This window comes from Sus scrofa, chromosome 7, assembly GCF_000003025.6.
Source record: "Sus scrofa isolate TJ Tabasco breed Duroc chromosome 7, Sscrofa11.1, whole genome shotgun sequence".
NCBI lineage: Eukaryota > Metazoa > Chordata > Mammalia > Artiodactyla > Suidae > Sus > Sus scrofa.
Genome location: NC_010449.5, coordinates 120,850,270 through 120,869,885, shown reverse-complemented (window position 1 = coordinate 120,869,885; position 19,616 = coordinate 120,850,270). Strand labels below are relative to the sequence as shown.

The 19,616-nt window shown below is 47.5% G+C and overlaps 1 protein-coding gene across 7 annotated transcripts in view; it reads right to left on the bottom strand.

Moving 5' to 3' along the window:
* The window catches only part of EML1 (echinoderm microtubule associated protein like 1), a 187,511-nt gene that overhangs the window by 20,907 nt on the left and 146,988 nt on the right, over positions 1-19,616 (bottom strand). For 4 of the 7 annotated variants that reach the window (XM_021099696.1, XM_021099697.1, XM_021099692.1 and 1 more), the window contains 9 exons: positions 18,728-18,784; positions 16,001-16,130; positions 12,542-12,691; positions 9,816-9,885; positions 7,226-7,336; positions 6,094-6,189; positions 4,485-4,619; positions 3,069-3,168; positions 541-695 (listed from right to left, as the gene is read on the bottom strand). In XM_021099696.1, coding sequence (XP_020955355.1) covers positions 541-695; positions 3,069-3,168; positions 4,485-4,619; positions 6,094-6,189; positions 7,226-7,336; positions 9,816-9,885; positions 12,542-12,691; positions 16,001-16,130; positions 18,728-18,784 — 1,004 coding nt within the window. The remainder of the gene's footprint in view (positions 1-540; positions 696-3,068; positions 3,169-4,484; positions 4,620-6,093; positions 6,190-7,225; positions 7,337-9,815; positions 9,886-12,541; positions 12,692-16,000; positions 16,131-18,727; positions 18,785-19,616) is intronic. The other 3 variants (XM_021099698.1, XM_021099693.1, XM_021099695.1) reach the window with 1 other exon arrangement.

Here is a 19,616-nt window from a genome sequence, read left to right as displayed (position 1 = left end):
TCAATCAAATGCTGGTCAAATCTTGTAAAAACTGCTACACAATGGAGTTCCTATTGTGGCGCAGTACAAACGAATCCGACTAGGAACCATGAGGTTGCAGGTTCGATCTCTGGCCTCGCTTAGTGGGTTAAGGATCGGGTGCTGCTGTGAGCTGGGGTGTAGGTCACAGACGTGGCTGGGATCTGGCGTGGCTGTGGCTGTGGCTGTGGTGTAGGCTGGCAGCTACAGCTCCGATTCGACCCCTAGCCTGGGAACCTCCATGTGCCGTGGATGTGGCCCTAAAAAAGCCAAATAATGATAATAGTAATAATAATAACATCCTAGATGTGAAATGTTACAACCTCAAATTTTATAAGCCTAATTCTATTTTGGTCGTTAACCTGCTTCCATGGTTTTTACAAAATATTACCCCCCTTAGTAACAGTTTATCGAAGCAATTTGCAAAACAGTAAGCTAGAGATTTTGAGCCTACAAGGAAACGGCTCAGCCTAACCACTGAAGGTTCAAAACGAACGTCCATAACATGACTGGCTGTCTTACCTCGGTTTTATGGAGTTTCTGGTAGTTTCCATTCCAAGAAATGAGTTTGCGGTCCTTCCCGCCTCCCGACACCAGCGTGCCGTCCCTTAACATACAAAGTGCAAAAATACCACCCTCGTGGGCCCCTTGAACTGCATAGCTTATTCGGTTCGTACCTAAACACAGCAAGAAAACACGCTTAGCACTTTGTCAAAAGGCTCACCTCTGCCCGACTCGCTTCCTTTCTGTTTTATTTTATTTTTTAATTTTCCCACTGTACAGCAAGGGGTCCTTTCTGTTTGAAAACGTGATATTGTCGGAACACCATTCTGGTGCGAATCGCCTAAGGATCCGCTTTCTAGACGTTGCCAGAGCACCAGACAAGCAGGACGTGGGTGACTTTATAATTAAGGGAAGCAGGGGACGGGATGGACCGGGAGGTTGGGAGTAGCGGGGGCAGGCTATTCTGTGTGGGCACGGATTAACCACGGGTCCTTCTGCAGGGCACGGGCGACTCCAGTCAACACCCTGTGACAGACCATCAGGGAGAAGAATACGAGAAAGGGACAGATGTGTGTGTAGCCGAGTCACTCCGCTGCTGGGCAGAAATGAACCCAACACTGTGAAGCCACTGCACTGCAATAGCATGCCTTTTAAACATTAATTAGGAAACACACTGACGCGAAGCATAGCGCAGAGTCAGACCACGTGCGGCTGAGAGGGGAGCTGTGTGTCTCTGCACAGGTGACGCAACTGCTCTGTCTCGGTTTCTGGCCACGGGGCTGCTGCTTATCCCACTGGGTTGTTCTCGGGGTGAAATGAAGCGGTGTGTCGAGCCCCTGGCACCCAGAGGAGCAGGGGACATGCCGAAGCCACTGAATTCGTCCGAAGTGACCTTGACGGGTTCTCTTCCCACCTTCGCCCCCAACCACCCCAAGCTCTGAGACCCCTGAGGCCCGGGATGGGGCATCTCCCCTTGGCTTCCTGGCACGTGGTGAGCGCGCACGCGTGCTCACTGAACTTGGCAGAGGGAATGTTTCCGAGTCATGGGCCTCACCACACGGTCCGCCCCCTGACAGCGGGGACTCCCACCTGAGCACCCGCACGCCCGGCGTCTGGCACGCGGCCCCCACGCAGCGGTACTCAGTCGACCTTGGCCAAGCGCTTTGTGAACCCGAAAAGTTTACTGTAGAGCTAAACGGTCATGGATGACTTTGTCACCACTGTTGTCAGATCTCCTAACAAAGCTGTTAATCCCATTAGACTGCCTTGGACTTGAACCTTTTATTTCACTTTCTACTGAGGTTGAGTTGATTTACAATATTGTGTTAATTTCTGCTGTACAGCAAAGTGATTCAGTTATACATACATATATGTATTCTTTTTTATGTAAAATTAAAAAATTTTTTTTCTTTTTATGTCCACACCTGTAGCATATGGAAGTTCCTGGGCTAGGGGTGGAATTGGAGCTGCAGTTGCAGGCCTATGCCACGGCCACGGCCACGCTGGATCTGAGCCACATCTGCGACCTACGCTGCAGCTTGTGGCAATGCTGGACCCTTAACCCACTGATGGAAGTCAGGGATCCAACCCGCATCCTCACAGAGACTACAACAGGTTCTTAGCCTGATGAGCCACAACAGGCACTCCAATATACATATTTTAATTTTAATTTTTTATTTTTATTTTTGTTTTTTAGGGCCATACCCACAACAATATGCAGGTTCCCAGGCTAGGGGTCAAATCGGAGCTGCAGCTGCCGGCCTACACCAGAGCCACAGCAATGCCAGATCCAAGCTGCGTCTGTGACCTACACCCCAGCTCACAGCAATGCCAGATCCTTAACCCACTGAGTGAGGTCAGAAATCGAACCTGCATCCTCAAGGATGCTAGTTGGTTTCGTTAACTGCTGAGCCATGAGAGGAACTCCAATGTACATATTTTAAAAAATATATTCTTTTCAGAGCTTCCTGGTGGCTCAATGGGTTAAGGACCTGGCATTGTCACTGTTGTGGCCCTGGTTACTGCTGTGGTGCAGGGTGGATCCCTGGCTGGGGAACTTCTGCATGCTGCAGGCATGGACAGAACAAATTCTTCTCTATTATGGTTTATCACAGGATACTGAATATAATTCCCTGTGCTATATAGTAGGACCTCACTGGCCTTCCATTCTATATATAATAGCTTATATCTGCTGACCCCAAGCCCCATCCTCCCCTCCCCACCTGTGGGAACCACACATCTGTTGTCTATGTGAGTCTTTTGGTTTCACAGATTTGTGTCATATTTTAGAGTCCACATATAAGTGATATCAGAGGGTATTTGTCCTTCTCTTTCTGACTTATGAAGAGCCTTTCAGAGTGACGGAAGTCAGCAGCTTTCTAGTCTTGTTCGCCTCTGTTCCAGTCTCCTGCTCGTACGCACCAGTGTTAGCTTGGAATCAGATAGTAACTCTGCAAGTTAACTGACAATTTCTATGGAGGCCACGCTTGGCTTCTTACTTAAAACGTCACCCAAAACCGTCTGCTCCGGGAGCAGGCACTGCTTACCTTTTCCCCAGACCAGGATGTTGCCACTTGAATCTCCGGTGATGGCGTCACCATTTTCAGAAAAAGTCACACAGAGGACAAACTTCGGCTTTTCCTGCTTCTGCAGAATGTTTAAAAAACATTCACATATATTTTAATTTAATTTTATTTTTTTATATTTTCTTTCTTTTTTCTTTTTTCTGCAATTTCTTGGGCCGCTCCCATGGCATATGAAGGTTCCCAGGCTAGGGGTCAAATCAGAGCTGTAGCCACCAGCCTACGCCACAGCCACAGCAATTCGGGATCCGAGCCGCGTCTGCAACCCACACCACAGCTCACAGCAACGCTGGATCCTTAACCCACTGAGCAAGGCCAGGGATCGAACCCGCAACCTCATGGTTCCTAGTCGGATTCGTTAACCACTGTGCCACGACGGGAACTCCTAGCATATGTTTTTAATCAAGACATCCTTCTGTTTATATTAATCACGACTGGAATCACAGTCACCCCCGGCAGGAGAGGGTCAGCTTTTGCTGCCAGACTGTGGGCCTTTCACTCCTATGTCCCGAGCCGCTCTGGTATTTATCAAGAGATTTCTGGTGCTTACAAGGTTGCAGGCAGTGGCGAGTAGAAGAGGGGTTGGAGGGGCTAAGGGGGCATGTTGCCAGGACGATGGCCTGAAGGACAGACCCTGGTACCAGAATAAAGGTCCTCTAACTCAGCTTCCGGGCAGTGGTGGCCAAAGGCCCTCTGGAACAGCAGTGTCCCCCCAATGTTCTCAAGAGCCCCCAGATGGCCCTACTAAATGGCACACAGGGCCCATCACCCTCAGCAGCGTTGCTCTGCGGTCTCTCCAGCACCTTCGTCCTTGCTCTTTGCAATGAACACTCAGTGGTAGGGCCACCCCTCCCCCTGGGCATTCTTTTCTGGAGCTTCTCCCTGTGTTGGCCCTTCCTTCTCAGCATCACCAGGGTTATCCATAAAACACAGGGGCTCCCCAGCTCTGTCAGGGCTCTCCGGGGACAGTCTTGATCACCCCCGCATCTGCCAAGTAAATTCTAAGACTAGGATGCCTCAAAGCTGCCTTAAAAGCTTGGTGGTCACAAGTGCCATTGCCGAAACATAAAACGACAAATGCCGGGAGTTCCCGTCGTGGCGCAGTGGTTAACGAATCCGACTAGGAACCATGAGGTTGTGGGTTCGGTCCCTGCCCCTGTTCAGTGGGTTAACGATCCGGCGTTTCCGTGAGCTGTGGTGTAGGTTGCAGACGCGGCTCGGATCCCGCGTTGCTGTGGCTCTGGCGTAGGCCAGTGGCTACAGCTCCGATTCGACCTCTAGCCTGGGAACCTCCATATGCCGTGGGAGCGGCCCAAAGAAATAGCAAAAAGACAAAAAAAAAAAAAAAACAAAAAAACGACAAATGCCAATTAACCTTACCTCAAATAACCCTTGCTTCTTAATCAGGGAGCTTCCTTCTAGTGTCCAAAAGTAGAGGTGTGATTTTCCGCAGGTAACGATTATATTGGTGTCCGTGGGGTGGAAATCCGCGGCAAACACAGCTTCGTTAGAACACTTTGAGCAAAACAGGAGACTCAGCTGTCTCAAATTTATAAAGACACTTAAAAAAACCGAAGATCAGAGCCACAAGTACACAACCTGTCCGGGTGAGCACTAGGCCTCTCGGTGTCCTCATCGAGCGAAGGCATCCACTGTGAACACTAAGCTTGGGGCTGTGGGCTGCCTACTCGCTGCCTCCTTGTCTGACTCCCCCGCGGCACTGAGCCCTGGGGGTGGGGCCTGGGGGCCTCCTTCCAGGATTTGGCAAAGAGCATCCGCGCCATGTGCTCTGGCTGAAGGAGCAGCTGGGGACTTAGGAGTCACTGGCCTCGTCCGCATCTAGTGACGGGAAGGGCCCCCGAATCTGGATTTTATGCAGCGCCATCACTCCTGACCCACTCTGGCTGCCCTGTCCGCCCCAGGACTCCCCCCTGAGTTCTAATCCCCAGGACTCTGCCGGTGATTTGGCGACAGCCTGGAGTCCAGCGGGGGATCTGGCTCTTGGGTTCCACTCCCCCCCCCCCCCCCCCCGTTGTCCTGATTTCTACGACGTGCCGCCCGGGCCGATGGATCTGACCCCGCTCGCTCCCACTGCTTGACAGTTCAGTTACACCTGCTAAAACCTGGACAGTAACATGCTCTAATTCCTTCCCACCTTGCGACAGAGCAAGAGCTTAAATTCCTGAGCAGGATACGGGAAGGCACAGTTGCAGCAGAAAAAGAGGCACATTCCTGCCTTATTAGAACACAGGGTCTGCATCCCCCCCGCCCCCCACACACGAAAGGGAGGTGAGTCGGGTAATCTAACGGCGACCCTTAAGTAAGTCAGGTGACTCAGGAGCCCACGATTAAGACAGGAAGGTGAGCTGAGGTTAAGGAATGCCAGCAGGAGCCCACGCTGAAGTCACTTTGTAAAAATAGATCCCATCATGGTTTGCACAGAAGAGCATAAAAAAGCTGAAGGAAAGCACGTGGCCATACTGGGAAGTCTGACGGGCACCGCTGCTGTGGGAGGAGTCCCCCTGCGAGGCCTGGGATCTGGCCGTGACCCTCGCTTGCCCTTCCGGGGTCCACGCAGCTCCAGACAAGCCCCAGGCTGCGCTGACTCTCCTTCCGCCTCCCCCCAGCAGTGGGCACGTCTCACTTGTCACCCCCCACCCCAGGGCCTCCTTGGCACGCACGTGCCCAGGGGACGATCGCTGGTGGTGCGTGTGACATGAAGAAAGTGAGCACAGGAACAATGGAACAATGACGGGGCCGTGGCTGTAAAACGAGGGTGCAGAACCCTTCTTGACACTGGGCTGCCAGGACTCGGGGATGAGGGGACAGGGCTGGCTCCAAGGGCCTTCTCCGTGAAGGGGTCCTGCCTGAGGGCCGCCGGGGGCAGGAGCCCACAGCCCGGCGGGATGTGAGAAGCCGGCCGGGAGCCCGCAGGAGAAGAACGCCCGTGGGAAAGGACGATGCCACCCAATGCCATTCGTGGAGAGACCTTGACATCTGCCAGCCTCTCCTCCTTCTGCCAGTCCCACACAGACAGCACGTGGTCGTTGGAGTCATCCACGGCACAGAGGCTGCTCCCTCCGTTCTGGAAGAGAAAGGTCGCAGGAAGGCGACGGCTGAGAACAAAACAGCGCGATGCGTGCGACGGCCAGGGACCACGCACAAGTTCCCGCTGCGGCTCATTGGGAACGAACCCGATTAGTATCCACGGGGATACAGGTTCAATCCCTGGCCTCACGCAGTGGGTTATGGATCTGGCCTTGCCCAGAGCAGATGAGGCTCGGGTCTGGCGCGGCTGTGGCTGTGCAGCTCCCATTCAACCCCCTAGCCTGGGAACCTCCATGTGCTGTGGGTGCGGCCCTAAAAAGACCCCCCACCCCTCAAAAAAAGACACTCATTTTCTTTTCATAACGAGTCCACTAGCATTTTCATTACAAAATATTTACCCACTGCTTCTGACACCTGCTGATTACTGGGGCAGACAGACGGGGGAGCAGGCGACCTCAGGGTGACAACGGGACAGGAGCAGGAAGGAAGGATCAAGGAAGGGGCTCTTCGCCACTGATGCTGTTAGAACTGCCTCTGGGGCTGCAGAGCCAGTTTCCGCCGCCGCCGCTAGGCCCAGGCCCTTGGGCCCTGACGTGGACAGGCCACCGTCAGGTTATCGCGGGAGAGAAAGCATCAGAGTGCAATGCCAGGGGGCGCTGATGTGAACATGCGCCCGTCCCTAAACTGGCTGCGGGGGTGGTTTGAAGGGGGGATCTGTCCAACGGGCGCATCCTGATTAAGCCTGGGAGGCCACGAGGCTCCTCCGGGCCCTGGTTATGACCATGCGGCGGGCCAGCCGGCCGGGGATGGCACAGACAGGCGGGGGCCACCTGGGGGGTCGGGAGGGGACATTCAAGGCCAGAGCCGGCAAGACGGCCTCCAGGAGCAGAAGACCGCAGGGCCCGCAGGTGGCCGCAGGGCCCCGTCTCATCGCCACGGGCGCGTGGCGGCAAACCTCTGATCACAAGAGTGTGACACCCCGGGGAAGCCTGTGACTTCTGGACGAGGGCACCTGGGAAGCAGGAAGGATGCAGAGTTCAAATCAACAGGACCCCGGGCTCCTTCCTACTCACAGATTTGGAGAATGCGATACAGGTGACGGCCCGGTCAAAAAACCCGATGCCAATGACGTGCAGCGTGTTCAGAGTCACGGAGTCCCAGATGCGCACGTGTGGGGGCAACTGCTGCTTAGAAAGAAAACAACAGAGTCGCTAGTCGGGCCGGGTCTGCGCAGTCGCCTTTACACCCTGAAGCTACAAGATTGCTTCAATTTGGTCAAAACAGAAGTTTTTTTCTTCTGCATTGGAGTACGCTGCCTTTTAATATAAATAAAACATTCCCAATGTCTTCCAGAAGGTCATGGCCCCTGCGACCAAAGTAACCTTAGGAGAGGTCTATCCAGGATAATTTTATCTACTTATTTATTTTTGGCTGCAGCCACGGCATGAAGAAATTCCCGGGCCAGGGACTGAACCTGCCCCACAGCAGTGACCCGAGCTGCTGCAGTGACAACGCCTATCTTTGACCTACTGCCCCACCAGGGAACACTAAGGTCTGTCATGTTTTAAATTTTGAATAACCAATGCTTTATAACTGGACCACAGGAATTGATATTCTCATTTATACATCTAACGCATCTGAATTTTAAAAATGAAAGGTGACAAGGAAAATGGAGTCCCGTTTAAGGGTTCTTCTTTTAGAGTTTGTTTGCTACGAGGCTGCAAACGTATTTAAATTCATCTCAGTGATCACCACCAAATGGCATTAAGAGCTTAACATTCTTTTTTTTTTTTTTTTATAGGATGGTTTTTTTTTTTTTTTTTTTTTTTTTTATTATTTTCCCACTGTACAGCAAGGGGGTCAGGTCATCCTTAGATGTATACATTGCAGTTACAGTTTTTTCCCCCGAGCTTAACATTCTTGGTCCCCAAAGAAAAGTGAATTTATGCAAAGAAAAATTTAGAATTTTTGTGATTAGTTAAAAACTCTCTTAGAGTTCCTGTTGTGGCTCAGTGGTAATGAACCCGACTAGTATCCATGAGGACTTGGGTTTGATCCCTGGCCTCGCTCAGTGGGTTAAGGATCTGGTATTGCTGTGAGCTGGGGTGTAGGTTGCAGACGCAGCTCAGATCTGGCCTTGCTGTGGCTGTGGTGTAGGCCAGCAGCTGTAGCTCCGATTCAACTCTTAGCCTGGGAACTTCCATATGTTGTGAGTTTGGTCCTGAAAAGCTAAAAAAAAAAAAAAGGAAGAATGACTTCCTGTAATTAGTTTCAGATCATACATACTACCATGATAAACTGTACAAAAGGAGGTGTCAGAAAAGCTGCAAGACGTTTTGGAGAAGACACGGCAATGTCCACAGATTGTGGTAGCTCAGGGAGTGTGGAAGCCGGTTTTGAATTTGTCAAATTCTACCGATTCCTTCTCTGGTTCCTTAAAATACTAACTAGAGTCTTGCTGAAGTGCTTACAAAATGTGTGTTACAACCCTCCGTCGCCCTTGTAGATTACAGACAGACACAAACCCCGTGGGGCGAGGTCATGGTCATGGGACTCACGGCAGAGGGTGTCTGAGATTCTCGGAAGAGGCAAAACGCCCCATCGTCCAATGTTTATTTATTATGATTTTAACTTTTTTTTTTTCTCTTTTTTGGCTACCCCGTGGCATATGGAGGTCCCGAAGCCAGGGATCACACCCAAGCTGAAGCTGAGATCTATGCTGCAGGTGCGGCAATTCTAGATCTTTTAACCCACTGTGCTGGGCCAGGGATCAAATCTGTGTCCTGGTGCTGCAGGGATGCTGCTGATCCTGTTGGGCCACAGTGGGAACGCCTTAACTTTGCTTAATAAATGTGTACTTAATATTTGATGCTTATTATGTGCGTAAATCAGTATCTTAAGAATTAATGAATTCTGGAGTTCCTGTTTGTGGCTCATTGGGTTCAGAACCCGACTAGTATTCATGAAGATGCAGGTTCGATCTCTGGCCTTGCTCAGTGGGTTAAGGATCTGGCATTGCCATGAGCTGCAGTGTAGGTTGCAGACTTGGCTTGGATCTTGCATTGCTGTGATGTGGCATAGACTGGCAGCTGTAGCTCCAATTTGACCCCTAGCCTGGGAACTTCCATATGCTTTGGGTGTGGTCCTAAAAAAAAAAAAAAGGAAAAAAGAAAAAAAAAAAAAAAAAGGAAAACTTAGCTGAGATTAAGGTGAGCTCAAGAGGCTTTCAAGTTCAGTGTAAGAATTTTAATTTGCAATTATAAATTCAAAGGAAGGATCAAGAAGTACTCAGACACTTTATATCTAAGCAGGCTTACTCGTCAGCAAAATATTTTCTTTTTTTTTTCTTTTTGCCTTTTCTAGGGCTGCTCCTGTGGCATTATGGAGGTTCCCAGGCTAGGGGTCAAATCGGAGCTGTAGCCACCAGCCCACGCCAAAGCCACAGCAATGCAGGATCCGAGCCACGTCTGCAAACTACACCACAGCTCACGGCAATGCCAGATCCTTAACCCACTGAGCAAGGCCAGGGATCGAACCCGCAACCTCATGGTTCCTAGTTGGCTTCATTAACCACTGCACCACGATGGGAACTCCATCGTCAGCAAAATATTTCAAAAAATTATTTTGTTACTAGTTTGGTACAAAAATATGAAAACAACTCACTTTTCCATCCTTAGATGTGCCTGCAACTTGTCCTGTGGCTATTGTGATCCTATCAGGATGAACTGCAAGGCTAAAAAAAAAAAAAAAGACATATGTAAAATAATTACTCTTTAAAGATAAGCTTCCACTTTCCCTTGGTCAGATATAATATGGTCAGAATTTAAATGCAAGAAATACACATTGCCTAACTTCTTACAGACTCATGATAAATCCTCTGACCTTGGCAATTAGTGCCTATTTCATTTTATCGTAATTCCTTTATGGACAGAAAATTGTCAAACTCAAGGAAAAAGGATCCTCTGGTTGGAACATCCCATTCAATCTCCGATCCCCTTAATTAGCACACAATCTTTATCAAGAAGTCATTTTGAGTATATGAAGTAGCAAAGCTATCAGTCAAAGCCATCCTGAGAAAGAAAAATAGAGCTGGAGGAATCAGGCTCCCTGACTTCAGACTATACTACAAAGCTACAGTCATCAAAACAGTACGGTACTGGTACAAAAACAGAAATATGGATCAATGGAACAACATAGAAAGCCCAGAAATAAACCCATGGACTCATGGTCAATTAATCTACAACAAAGGAGGCAAGAATATACAATGGAGTAAAGACAGTCTCGTCAATAAGTGTTGCTAGGAAAACTGGACAGCTACAGGTAAAAGAATGAAATTAGAACATTCTCTAATACCACACACAAAAACAAACTCAAAAGGGACTAAAGACCTAAATGTCAGGCCAGATACGATAAAACTCTTAGAGGAAAACAGAGGCAGGACATGCTGACATCAATCACAGCAGTATCTTTTTGGATTCACATGTTAGAGTCATGAAAATAAACACAAAAATAAACAAATGGAACCTAATTAAACTTTTCTAAAAAAGCTTTTGCACAGCAAAGGAAACCATTAAAAAAAAAAAAAAAGAAAAGAAAAGACAACCCACAGAATGGGAGATGGTCTTTGCAAATGAAGTAACCAACAAGGGATTCATCTCCAAAATAGACAAACAGCTCACAGAGCTCAATATAAAAACAAACAACCCAATCCAAAAAAAAAAAAAAAATGGGCAGACGATCTAAACAGACACTTCTCCAAGGAAGACATGCAGATGGCTCAGAATGACACGGAAAGATGCTCAACATCACTAATTATTGGAAAATGCAAATCAAAACCACACTGAAGTATCACCTCACACCAGTCAGGATGGCCATCATCAAAAGTCTACAAATAGTAAGTGCTGGGGAGGGTGTGGAGAAAAGGGAACCTTCCTACAGTGTTGGTGGGAATGTAAATTGGTGCAACGGCTACAGAGAACAGTAGGAAGGCTCCTCAAAAACTAAAAACACAACTACCATTTGATCCAGCAATCCCACTCCTGGGCATATATCCAGAGAAAACCATAATTTGAAAAGATGCATGCACCCAGCGTTCACTGTAGCTAAGACATGAAACAACCTAAATGTTCATCAACCGAGGAATGGATTAAGATGATGTGGTGTATCTATGCACTGGAGCACTACTCAGCCATAAAAAAGAACGGAATAATGCCATTTGCAGCACATGGACGGACCTAGAGATTATCATACAAGTAAGTCACAGAGAAAGACAAATATCACTTACATGTGGAACCTAAAAAATGATATAAATGAACTGATTTGCAAAACAGGGACAGACTCACAGACGTAGAAAACAAACGTATAGTTACCAAACGGGAGAGAGGGAGGTGGGGATAAGTTAGGGGTTTCGGATTAACATCCACATGCAACTATATAGAAACTAAATACTCAATGAGGGCCTGCTGTAGAGCACAGGGAACTCTGCTCAATATCCTGTAATAACCTATATGGGAAAAGATTCTGGAAAAATGAATATATGTGTAGGTAGACTGAATCACTTTGCTGTATACTTGAAATGAATACAACACTGTAAATCAACTATACTCCAACATCAAATAAAAATTCAATTGAAAAAATATTTTAAAAATAGTAAAGGCACCATCTTTTTCTTACAGGCTGTTTATAACCGGCTGGAGACGTAGGATAAAAATCCATCCATTCATCCGTCCATCTTTCCAAGATACATAAAATTGCTATCAAAGATGAATTATGGGACTAGCAGGCCCAGCCATAAACATAAGGCAACACATTTTTATTAAAAAATAAAGATCCGGAGTTCCCATGGTGGTGCAGCAGTAACGAACCCAACTAGTATCCATGAGGATTCGAGTTCAATCCCTGGCCTCCCTCAGGGGGTTAAGAATCGGACATTGCTGTGAGCTGTGGTGCAGGTCACAGATGGGGCTTGGATCCTGCATTGCTGTGGCTGTGGCGCAGGCTGGCAGCTGTAGCTCTGATTTGACCCCTAACCTGGGAACTTCCATATGCTGCGAGTGTGGCCCTAAAAAGACAAAAAAAAAAAAAAAAAAAGATCCAAATTAGAAGCCATCAGCACGAGCTATGCTGAGAAGACCTCCAGACGGAGGTCTTTTAGCGCTACCTGTGTAGCATACATGGTTGGTTAAGATGATGTGTTTTAAGGATAGGAAACTAAAACGGTATCTCAGAGAGCCAGGTAGCGAGCAGCGAAGCCGGAACACACAGCAGAGCTTTGCGCAAAGATCCGATTTTCTCAGATCCCCTTCCCTCTCTGAGTCTGTCTCACTACTGAGCGCTTTCGGCCAGTGTTCTTTCTACAGGTGCCATGGGAATCAGGCTTGAGGACTCACCACTTCACGTCGTCATTGTGGCCAGCGTAATGCCTCTGCAGCTGCTCCTCCACGTTGTACAGCACGACCACGGACGCGATGAAATAGACGGTCTCGCCCGTCGGAAGCAAGTACAGGTTATTGCGACAGTCTCGGCCCCTGTACCCATAGCTTCATGAAGGTCAAGAGAAAAATCTTTTTTGTCTTTGAGAGCTAACAAAACACCATCGATGTCACTGTTTTATTTATTGGCCATGCCCACAGCACGTGGAAACTGCCAGGCCAGGGATCGAACTTGAGCCACACGTGTGACCAGGTCTTTAACCTGCTGGGCCACCAGGGAACATCCTATTTTAAATTAGATTAAATTGTAGATAATCCGTGCCAAACACATCTGACTCCCTCAAGAGGCAGGCAATTAAGCTGGAAATGGTAACTGATTTAAAACAAATATGTATTTTTAATGGCACAAACATGTGTTTTTATTTTAGAATGTATGCATTATATTATGAAAGCTGAATTTTTCAGCCCCATCAAAGATGGTGACGTGTCATTGTCTCTGCTAACGGGAGCTGGATCAGGCATTTGTGAAGTGATTAGGAGGTGAACGCTTTTCAATTTAGCCCATCAATCTTGGATCTGGGAATCAATCAAAGGCCAGGGCTCCCCTTTCTTTGCTGCACTATTGAAATCGTTCAAGGACACCTGTTTTTCTCCCGCCTAGTGGCGGTTTAAATTTTTCCCAAGCTGGTCTGCTGAAAGGCTGACTACCATCACCTTCTGCTAAAGGGACCACCTGCCTCTAGACATCAACTCACCTGGGGGCAGTTCCCTGCCGGTCTCCTGGTTAGGATTCAGCACACTCACGGCTGCGGCCCAGGTTCGACCCCTGGACTGGGACCTGAGATCCCAAATTCAACTGCTGCGAGCACGCCATGGCTCTCCCCGACCCCATCACCGGAAGTCATGTTTTGACGCTAAGGTCACAAGCATGCGGGACTGCTTTGCTTTTCAAGGTTTTCCTCTGCCCTTTCTGCCACCTCTCCTGTACCTTTATCCTAATTAACACACTACTTTCAGAGCTCTGCCGAACAGCCAGTGTGATGACGTGTCCTCTTGAATCTCTGATCTTTTCAAGGTGAGGGCTTACCTCTGGGAACGGAAATGAGAAGAAGCAACAGGGCCTTCGGAATGTGTCACCTGCCAACTCTCCATGTCACTGTCATCCTGAGACATGTCTACAGTCTGAGGCCTAAAATTGCCATTACTCTGCGGCTTCATGAGAGAGACCCAGCGTGGTTCTCGAACTGTGACTTGGCTATTAGCTGAATCCCTAATATAGCTGGTGGTTTTGCAGCTGCTTTGGAAAACAAAATACATCTGACGAGGCTAAGTGGCTCCACTGTTTCCACTTAGTTGGAGGTTATGAATCCCATTCTAAGAAAAAAACTTTGAGCTTTGACATTCCTTATATTTTAAAGTATTTAGAGAGCAGTTTTTAAAATATTGATAATTGGTTTTATATAGCTAAATCAATTATAAGTTTATAGTAATCTTGGAGCCAAATCGTTCATTTAAACACCTTTTCTTTTTTTGCACATTATAAAAACACTTGTAAATGATGTAAACTATATATAATCAATGCAAGGTAATAAATTTTGATCCCCTTCTGCCCCAGTCATTCCCCCGCTCCTTAGGGATAATTACCCAAGACTTTAGCATGAATACTTCCAAACTTTGAAAACTATTTCAGAGCAAAACATCACATGAACTTGGATGTGAAAAATAACCGTTCGAGCAAATTCTCCTGTTTGCATCCTCTAAAGTATGAGTGGGGAGAGGCTGAACAAATGTGTTTTCAATAATGTGTTCCAGATTTGACTCAACCCATTTAGCCAATTATTGACCTAAAGAAGGATGGAATCACTTCAATTACAGATGCCAGAAGAGAGTCCAAAATAGGTGCAGGTAAACCATTATGATGTCTGAATCTGAAAAATTAAAAAATATATTTTTGGAGAGAAATTTAGGTACAGAAATAATTCTAAAATATTTCTAAAGAATATGATTTTAGGAGTTCCCATCATGGCGCAGTGGAAATGAATCCGACTAGGAATCATGAGGTTGCGGGTTTGATCCCCGGCCTCGCTCAGTAGGTTAAGGATCTGGCGTTGCCATGAGCCGTGGTGTAGGTTGCAGATTCGGCTCGGATCTCGTGTTCCTGTTGCTGTGGCTCCGATTCAACCCCTAGTCTGGGAACCTACATATGCTGCAAATGCAGCCCTAAAAAAAAAAAAAAAAGAATATGAATTCATAATTTCAAATAGTAATTCTTCTAACTGAAGTTACAACAGCTTCAGTTTAAACCAATTTCTTATAATTTGTGTTCAGGACTTGGCATTAAACTGGTACTCTACATATATTTCTTCAAGGGTGAAGAAAGGATTTTTGTTCTTTGTCTGAAAGTCTGCATAGCTTCTAAAAGTAAAAATAGAGTTCCTGCTGTGGCTCAGAGGGTTAAGAACCTGACATAGTATTCATGAGGATGTGGGTTCCATCCCTGGCCTCACCAAGTGGGTTAAGGAACCCGTGTTGTTGTGGCTGTGGTGCAGGCCGGCAGCTGCAGCTCCGATTTGACCCCTAGCCTGGGAACTTCCATATGCCACAGGTGCGGCTGTGAAAAGAAAAAATAAAAATAAAAATAAAGAAAGTAAAGTAAAATCCAGTTAAGCAAAACAAAATAATAAACCAACAATTCACCCTCTTTCACAAGTTCTATTTTCTTGCCTTTCGGTTTTTCTGTCCTTGGAAGCTCATTCATTTCCCTGAATCTCACACTACGAAGCCTCCAGCAGCTTTATCTCAAGAGTGCTGGTCATGTGGCTGACTCGGATTTTCGTGGCCTAGATTTTGGGAGAGCGTCTTCTTTTTCTTTTTAAAGTGGTATGACGTCTACCTTCATGTCTATTAATTTAAGCCATACATTTCATTCCCTTCCTTTAGTACTGGGTTCATACTCATATTCCTCTTTCATTTAATCAACCCTAACCTGAAGTTAGGCTGCCAAGGCTAAGTCCCTATTTGGCTTAAGGGGAATGCTAGTCTTTCAAGGTATCCTCTTTCTTTCTTTGGGTCTAAAAACATATTTTATGTTTTAGGGCCGCAGCCTATGGCAGTTCTCAAGCTAGGGGTCGGATCGGAGCTTGCACCTGTTGGCCTACGCCACAGCCACAGCAACGCCAGATCTGAGCCTTGTCTGCGACCTACGCCACAGCTCAGGGCAATGCTGGATCCTTAGCCCACTGAGCAAGGCCAGGGGTTGAAACCGAGTCCTCATGGATAGCAGTCAGGTTTGTAACCTGCTGAGCCTCAATAGGAACTCCCCAGCACAGTTTAGTTTTATAAATTTCTACAGCTGAATTTCAATAGACGCTTACGTCAGCTGATTACTTCGTGTAAGACCCAACGAGTAAAGGATACACCCATTCCAGCTTAAGTCTCTTGGTTGGCAGTTCTACTTTCGCTTCCAAATTGTATGAGTCCACTTGATCTTTGGGCATGTACATGGTAACAGGGCGTCCGCGGAGAAACATTTTTACATATCCTTCTTCTACGAAAAGAACAAAGATGTCAGTACCACACCTCGGTGCCCAGGGTACCTGAAAAAAAATGTTACTGTTTTCTCTACCCTTCTGATACAAAAGTGAAAACTTGGCTCTTTATGTCATTTCTGGTTAAAGTCCTAGGGAAAACTAGCTAAAACAAAGTTACACGGCTTGAAACAAAAGTTTTCACCTTGTGTGCTTTTGACACGCTTCCTTAAGTACAAGAAAAATGTAAGACATTATGAAAGGCAGGAATGAACTAGATTTCAATAATTTGTTTCCAGGAGAGAATTTAATGCTTACATTTTCTTTATCATCAGGAGGGGGAAGAATGCCAACCCCCCCAAATTACAACTAACACAAGAAATCCAAACTTTTTATTGAGTTCAATGTCTATACAATTTCAGTATCAAGATTCATGAAATATCTTTTGATATTGAAATTGGTTTGTTATGGCGCAATGTAAAAACGTGCCTTAAATATCTTTTACATCGGACAATTCTTTCAAGCACAAAGAACAAAAAAAATCAGCAGAAGTACATGCTAGGATGCAGGCAAAAAGGAAAATGCTAGAAACAGAAAACAAAAGAACAAAAGGCCCATTAGAGAGAGAAACTGGGACATAAACTTTTCTAGCACAAACATTTTGATAACAAAATCACTTCTGATGTCTTAATACAATATAGGGACAAAAGTAAAACCCAATAATATATGGACCAGGGGCAACTCCTGGACTTTTGAAAAGAAAGCCACTTAGGGTTTTTTGGCTACAGTTTTCAGGATATAAGAAGACCAAAGAAAACGTCTCATGAGCTCTTGATGAATTCTGTTCTGATTCAGAACTCACTGAACCCTGATGTTTCACTGCCGATCCAAGGGCTGGGCCTTAACGGCATTTCAATTGGGCAGCTGGGACATCTGTACATAATTCAACAGATAAATCCTCCTCGGAGAGGAGACGGGTGAGGAAGTCATAAAATAATTGCGTATTTACAAATTAGTTTTGTAAGCCTTATTCCGAAGGATTTTCAAACAATGCCACATGCAATATTGCCCAAATAAGGAGAGGCCCGGCCAGTTTTCTGTTACTGTGCGCATGCAACTCAGTCTTCAACGCATGCATGCGGGACACCCTTCACGCTGCATATTACGTTTGACTTTTAAGTGAAACCAACATGCACTCACGCCTGCACACAGCGTGCCGGCCGCTGGGTTCTGACCCTCCTGTTAGAATGCTTTTTGCTGGGCGCCGTCCTTCCCAGGTCCAAGGGAAAGAGCCCCTCTGGGTCCCCCAGCACTTTCGGCTTTCTTATTGAGCCCCCCTGCCCCCCGCCCCCACCCCAGGCCAAGGTCATCTTATCTACTGCTGCTGAGTCCAAGGCCCACATTGGGTTCAGAGTCCGTCTAAGCTCTGACTGCCTGGCCCCGCTCTCCTCAAGATGACCTCCCCCCACCCCCGCCGCCCCCTCCCCAGATCCTCCTCTCTCTCTGCCACCTACACACCTACCCTGCCCTGTGCCTCCACCAAGCACTCCTCACTTGACCTCTTCTCTCCCCAACCCCCTTTCTGGCTGCATCTGGGGCATGTGGGGCACTTGGAAGTCCCCAGGGCCAGGGATTGAACCCACGCCACAGCAGTGGCAACACCAGATCCTTAACCACTAGGCCACCAGGGAACTGCCCCCTTCCCCTCCTTAATCCCACACCCAGTCTCAGCCTGTCAGACGGGGTGGCCACCAGGAGGGGGGGCAGGGAGGGGTGGGTGTGACAGCGTCAGGTTAAACGGCAGGCACGTCCATTAACTGTCTTTATAAGAGGGCATCGCAGACGACAGGGAAATAAGGCCATCTGGTGCCACACGCACGAAGCCTGCGCAGGTGTGTATGGTCAACGTATCGGACCATCCCCTGGACGGTATCGTGGTTCGGGGCCCGGAGCGCTCCTGTGACGGAGGTCTACTCTTCTCTTAAGGTTACACCGAGCTTTAACCGAGCTCCTGTCCTCAGCCGATCATGCGTCAAGACCCAGGTTAGAGCTACTTACTAAAACCCAGGAAAGAAAAAGGCAACGGCAAGTCCAAGTTCCTGAGATGGAGGGTTACCGACTGCGCGGTCCTCAATCCCCAGACTGGGCCCTAAAGACGGGCTGGAGTAGCGGGGCCCTGTCTGCACGGGTAAGTCAGACGGTCTGCCTCTACCACCAAAACGCAGCAAGGGAAAGCAGTGTTTGGGGGGTTTTGGGGTTTTTCTTCCAGGCATGTTAGGATAACGGCACACAACCACCAAACCCAAAGGCGCTAGCAGTGCAGGGCACCGTTTCAAACAGCGGGCATCAGGGGTCCCTAGAGCTCTCTCAGGGTTTACACAGATTTTCAGCAGAGTTCCTGCCATCAGCCAATCGTCCATCAAGATCCAATTTATAGCTGATATTAAAACCCATCCAAGCAAAAGCCTGGGAATGCTTTTCGCGTCAAATAAAGCGGTCTGCATTGCAAAAATATTTTCATACAAGGAGGGTATCTATTGGCCTGTATGGAAAGAGGGTCTGCAGCCGGGGCCACAGACTCGCTCAGAGAGCTTTGGGGTCTTGAGATGCCACGTACCTTTGCAGTGTGTCACCCGCCGTTTCCCTTGCGACTTCGGAGACAGAGACAGAAGCGCTAGGTAGAGAGATAGGGAGCACTGCAAGAGTGACTGGCCTGCCTGCTGGGGGCCGGGGGTGGAGGGGGGGCACGATGCCTGAGCCCTCGGGCGGCACCGCTCCCTTGCCCCCTGCTAGAAAAACCTGGACATGGCTCAGGGATTCTGACAACTGCACTCCAGACCTACTCTGCCAGCTCAGGGCGATTACATTTTCAGGGCGTGATTTCATGCTTCCTGAAAATGAAATGAATACTGAAGCACCCGCTGATAAATACGAATGTCTGACTTTTCTGTCTCATTTCTGACGCTAAGGGGAAAAGCCCAGAAAGCGAAATGAATTGACTGAACCCGAAGCACTCTTGCCAATTATCCTGCATTTTAAATACGCTTTCAAATAAGGTTCCTATTTTAAGAATAGTGTCTCTCTCATTATAAAATGTGTTAGAAAAGATATATAGAAAGATACATATGAATTATTAGTTTGCAGGTTAGGAAATCCAAGGCAGAAAAAGGGGGGGAAAAAAAGCCACTTCATAACTTGATACATCAGAAACTTTCCCTTTTCAAGAAAAAGCAAATGCTGGAGTTCCCTGGTAGCTCGGTGGGTTGAGGATCAGTGTTGTTACTGCTGTGGCTCAGGTTTGATCACTGCCCCGGGGAACGTCAGCATGCTGTGGGCGTGGCCAAAAATGCAAATATTGATGGTGAGGGGCCTCATTAGTGAGAAAGGAATAACAAAGGAGATAGGAGCCTTTTAACCTAGAAACCCCATTTCACCATAATAGATGTTGTTATTATTATTATTATTATTATTTGGCTGGGCCTGGGGCATGGGAGGTTCCCAGGCCA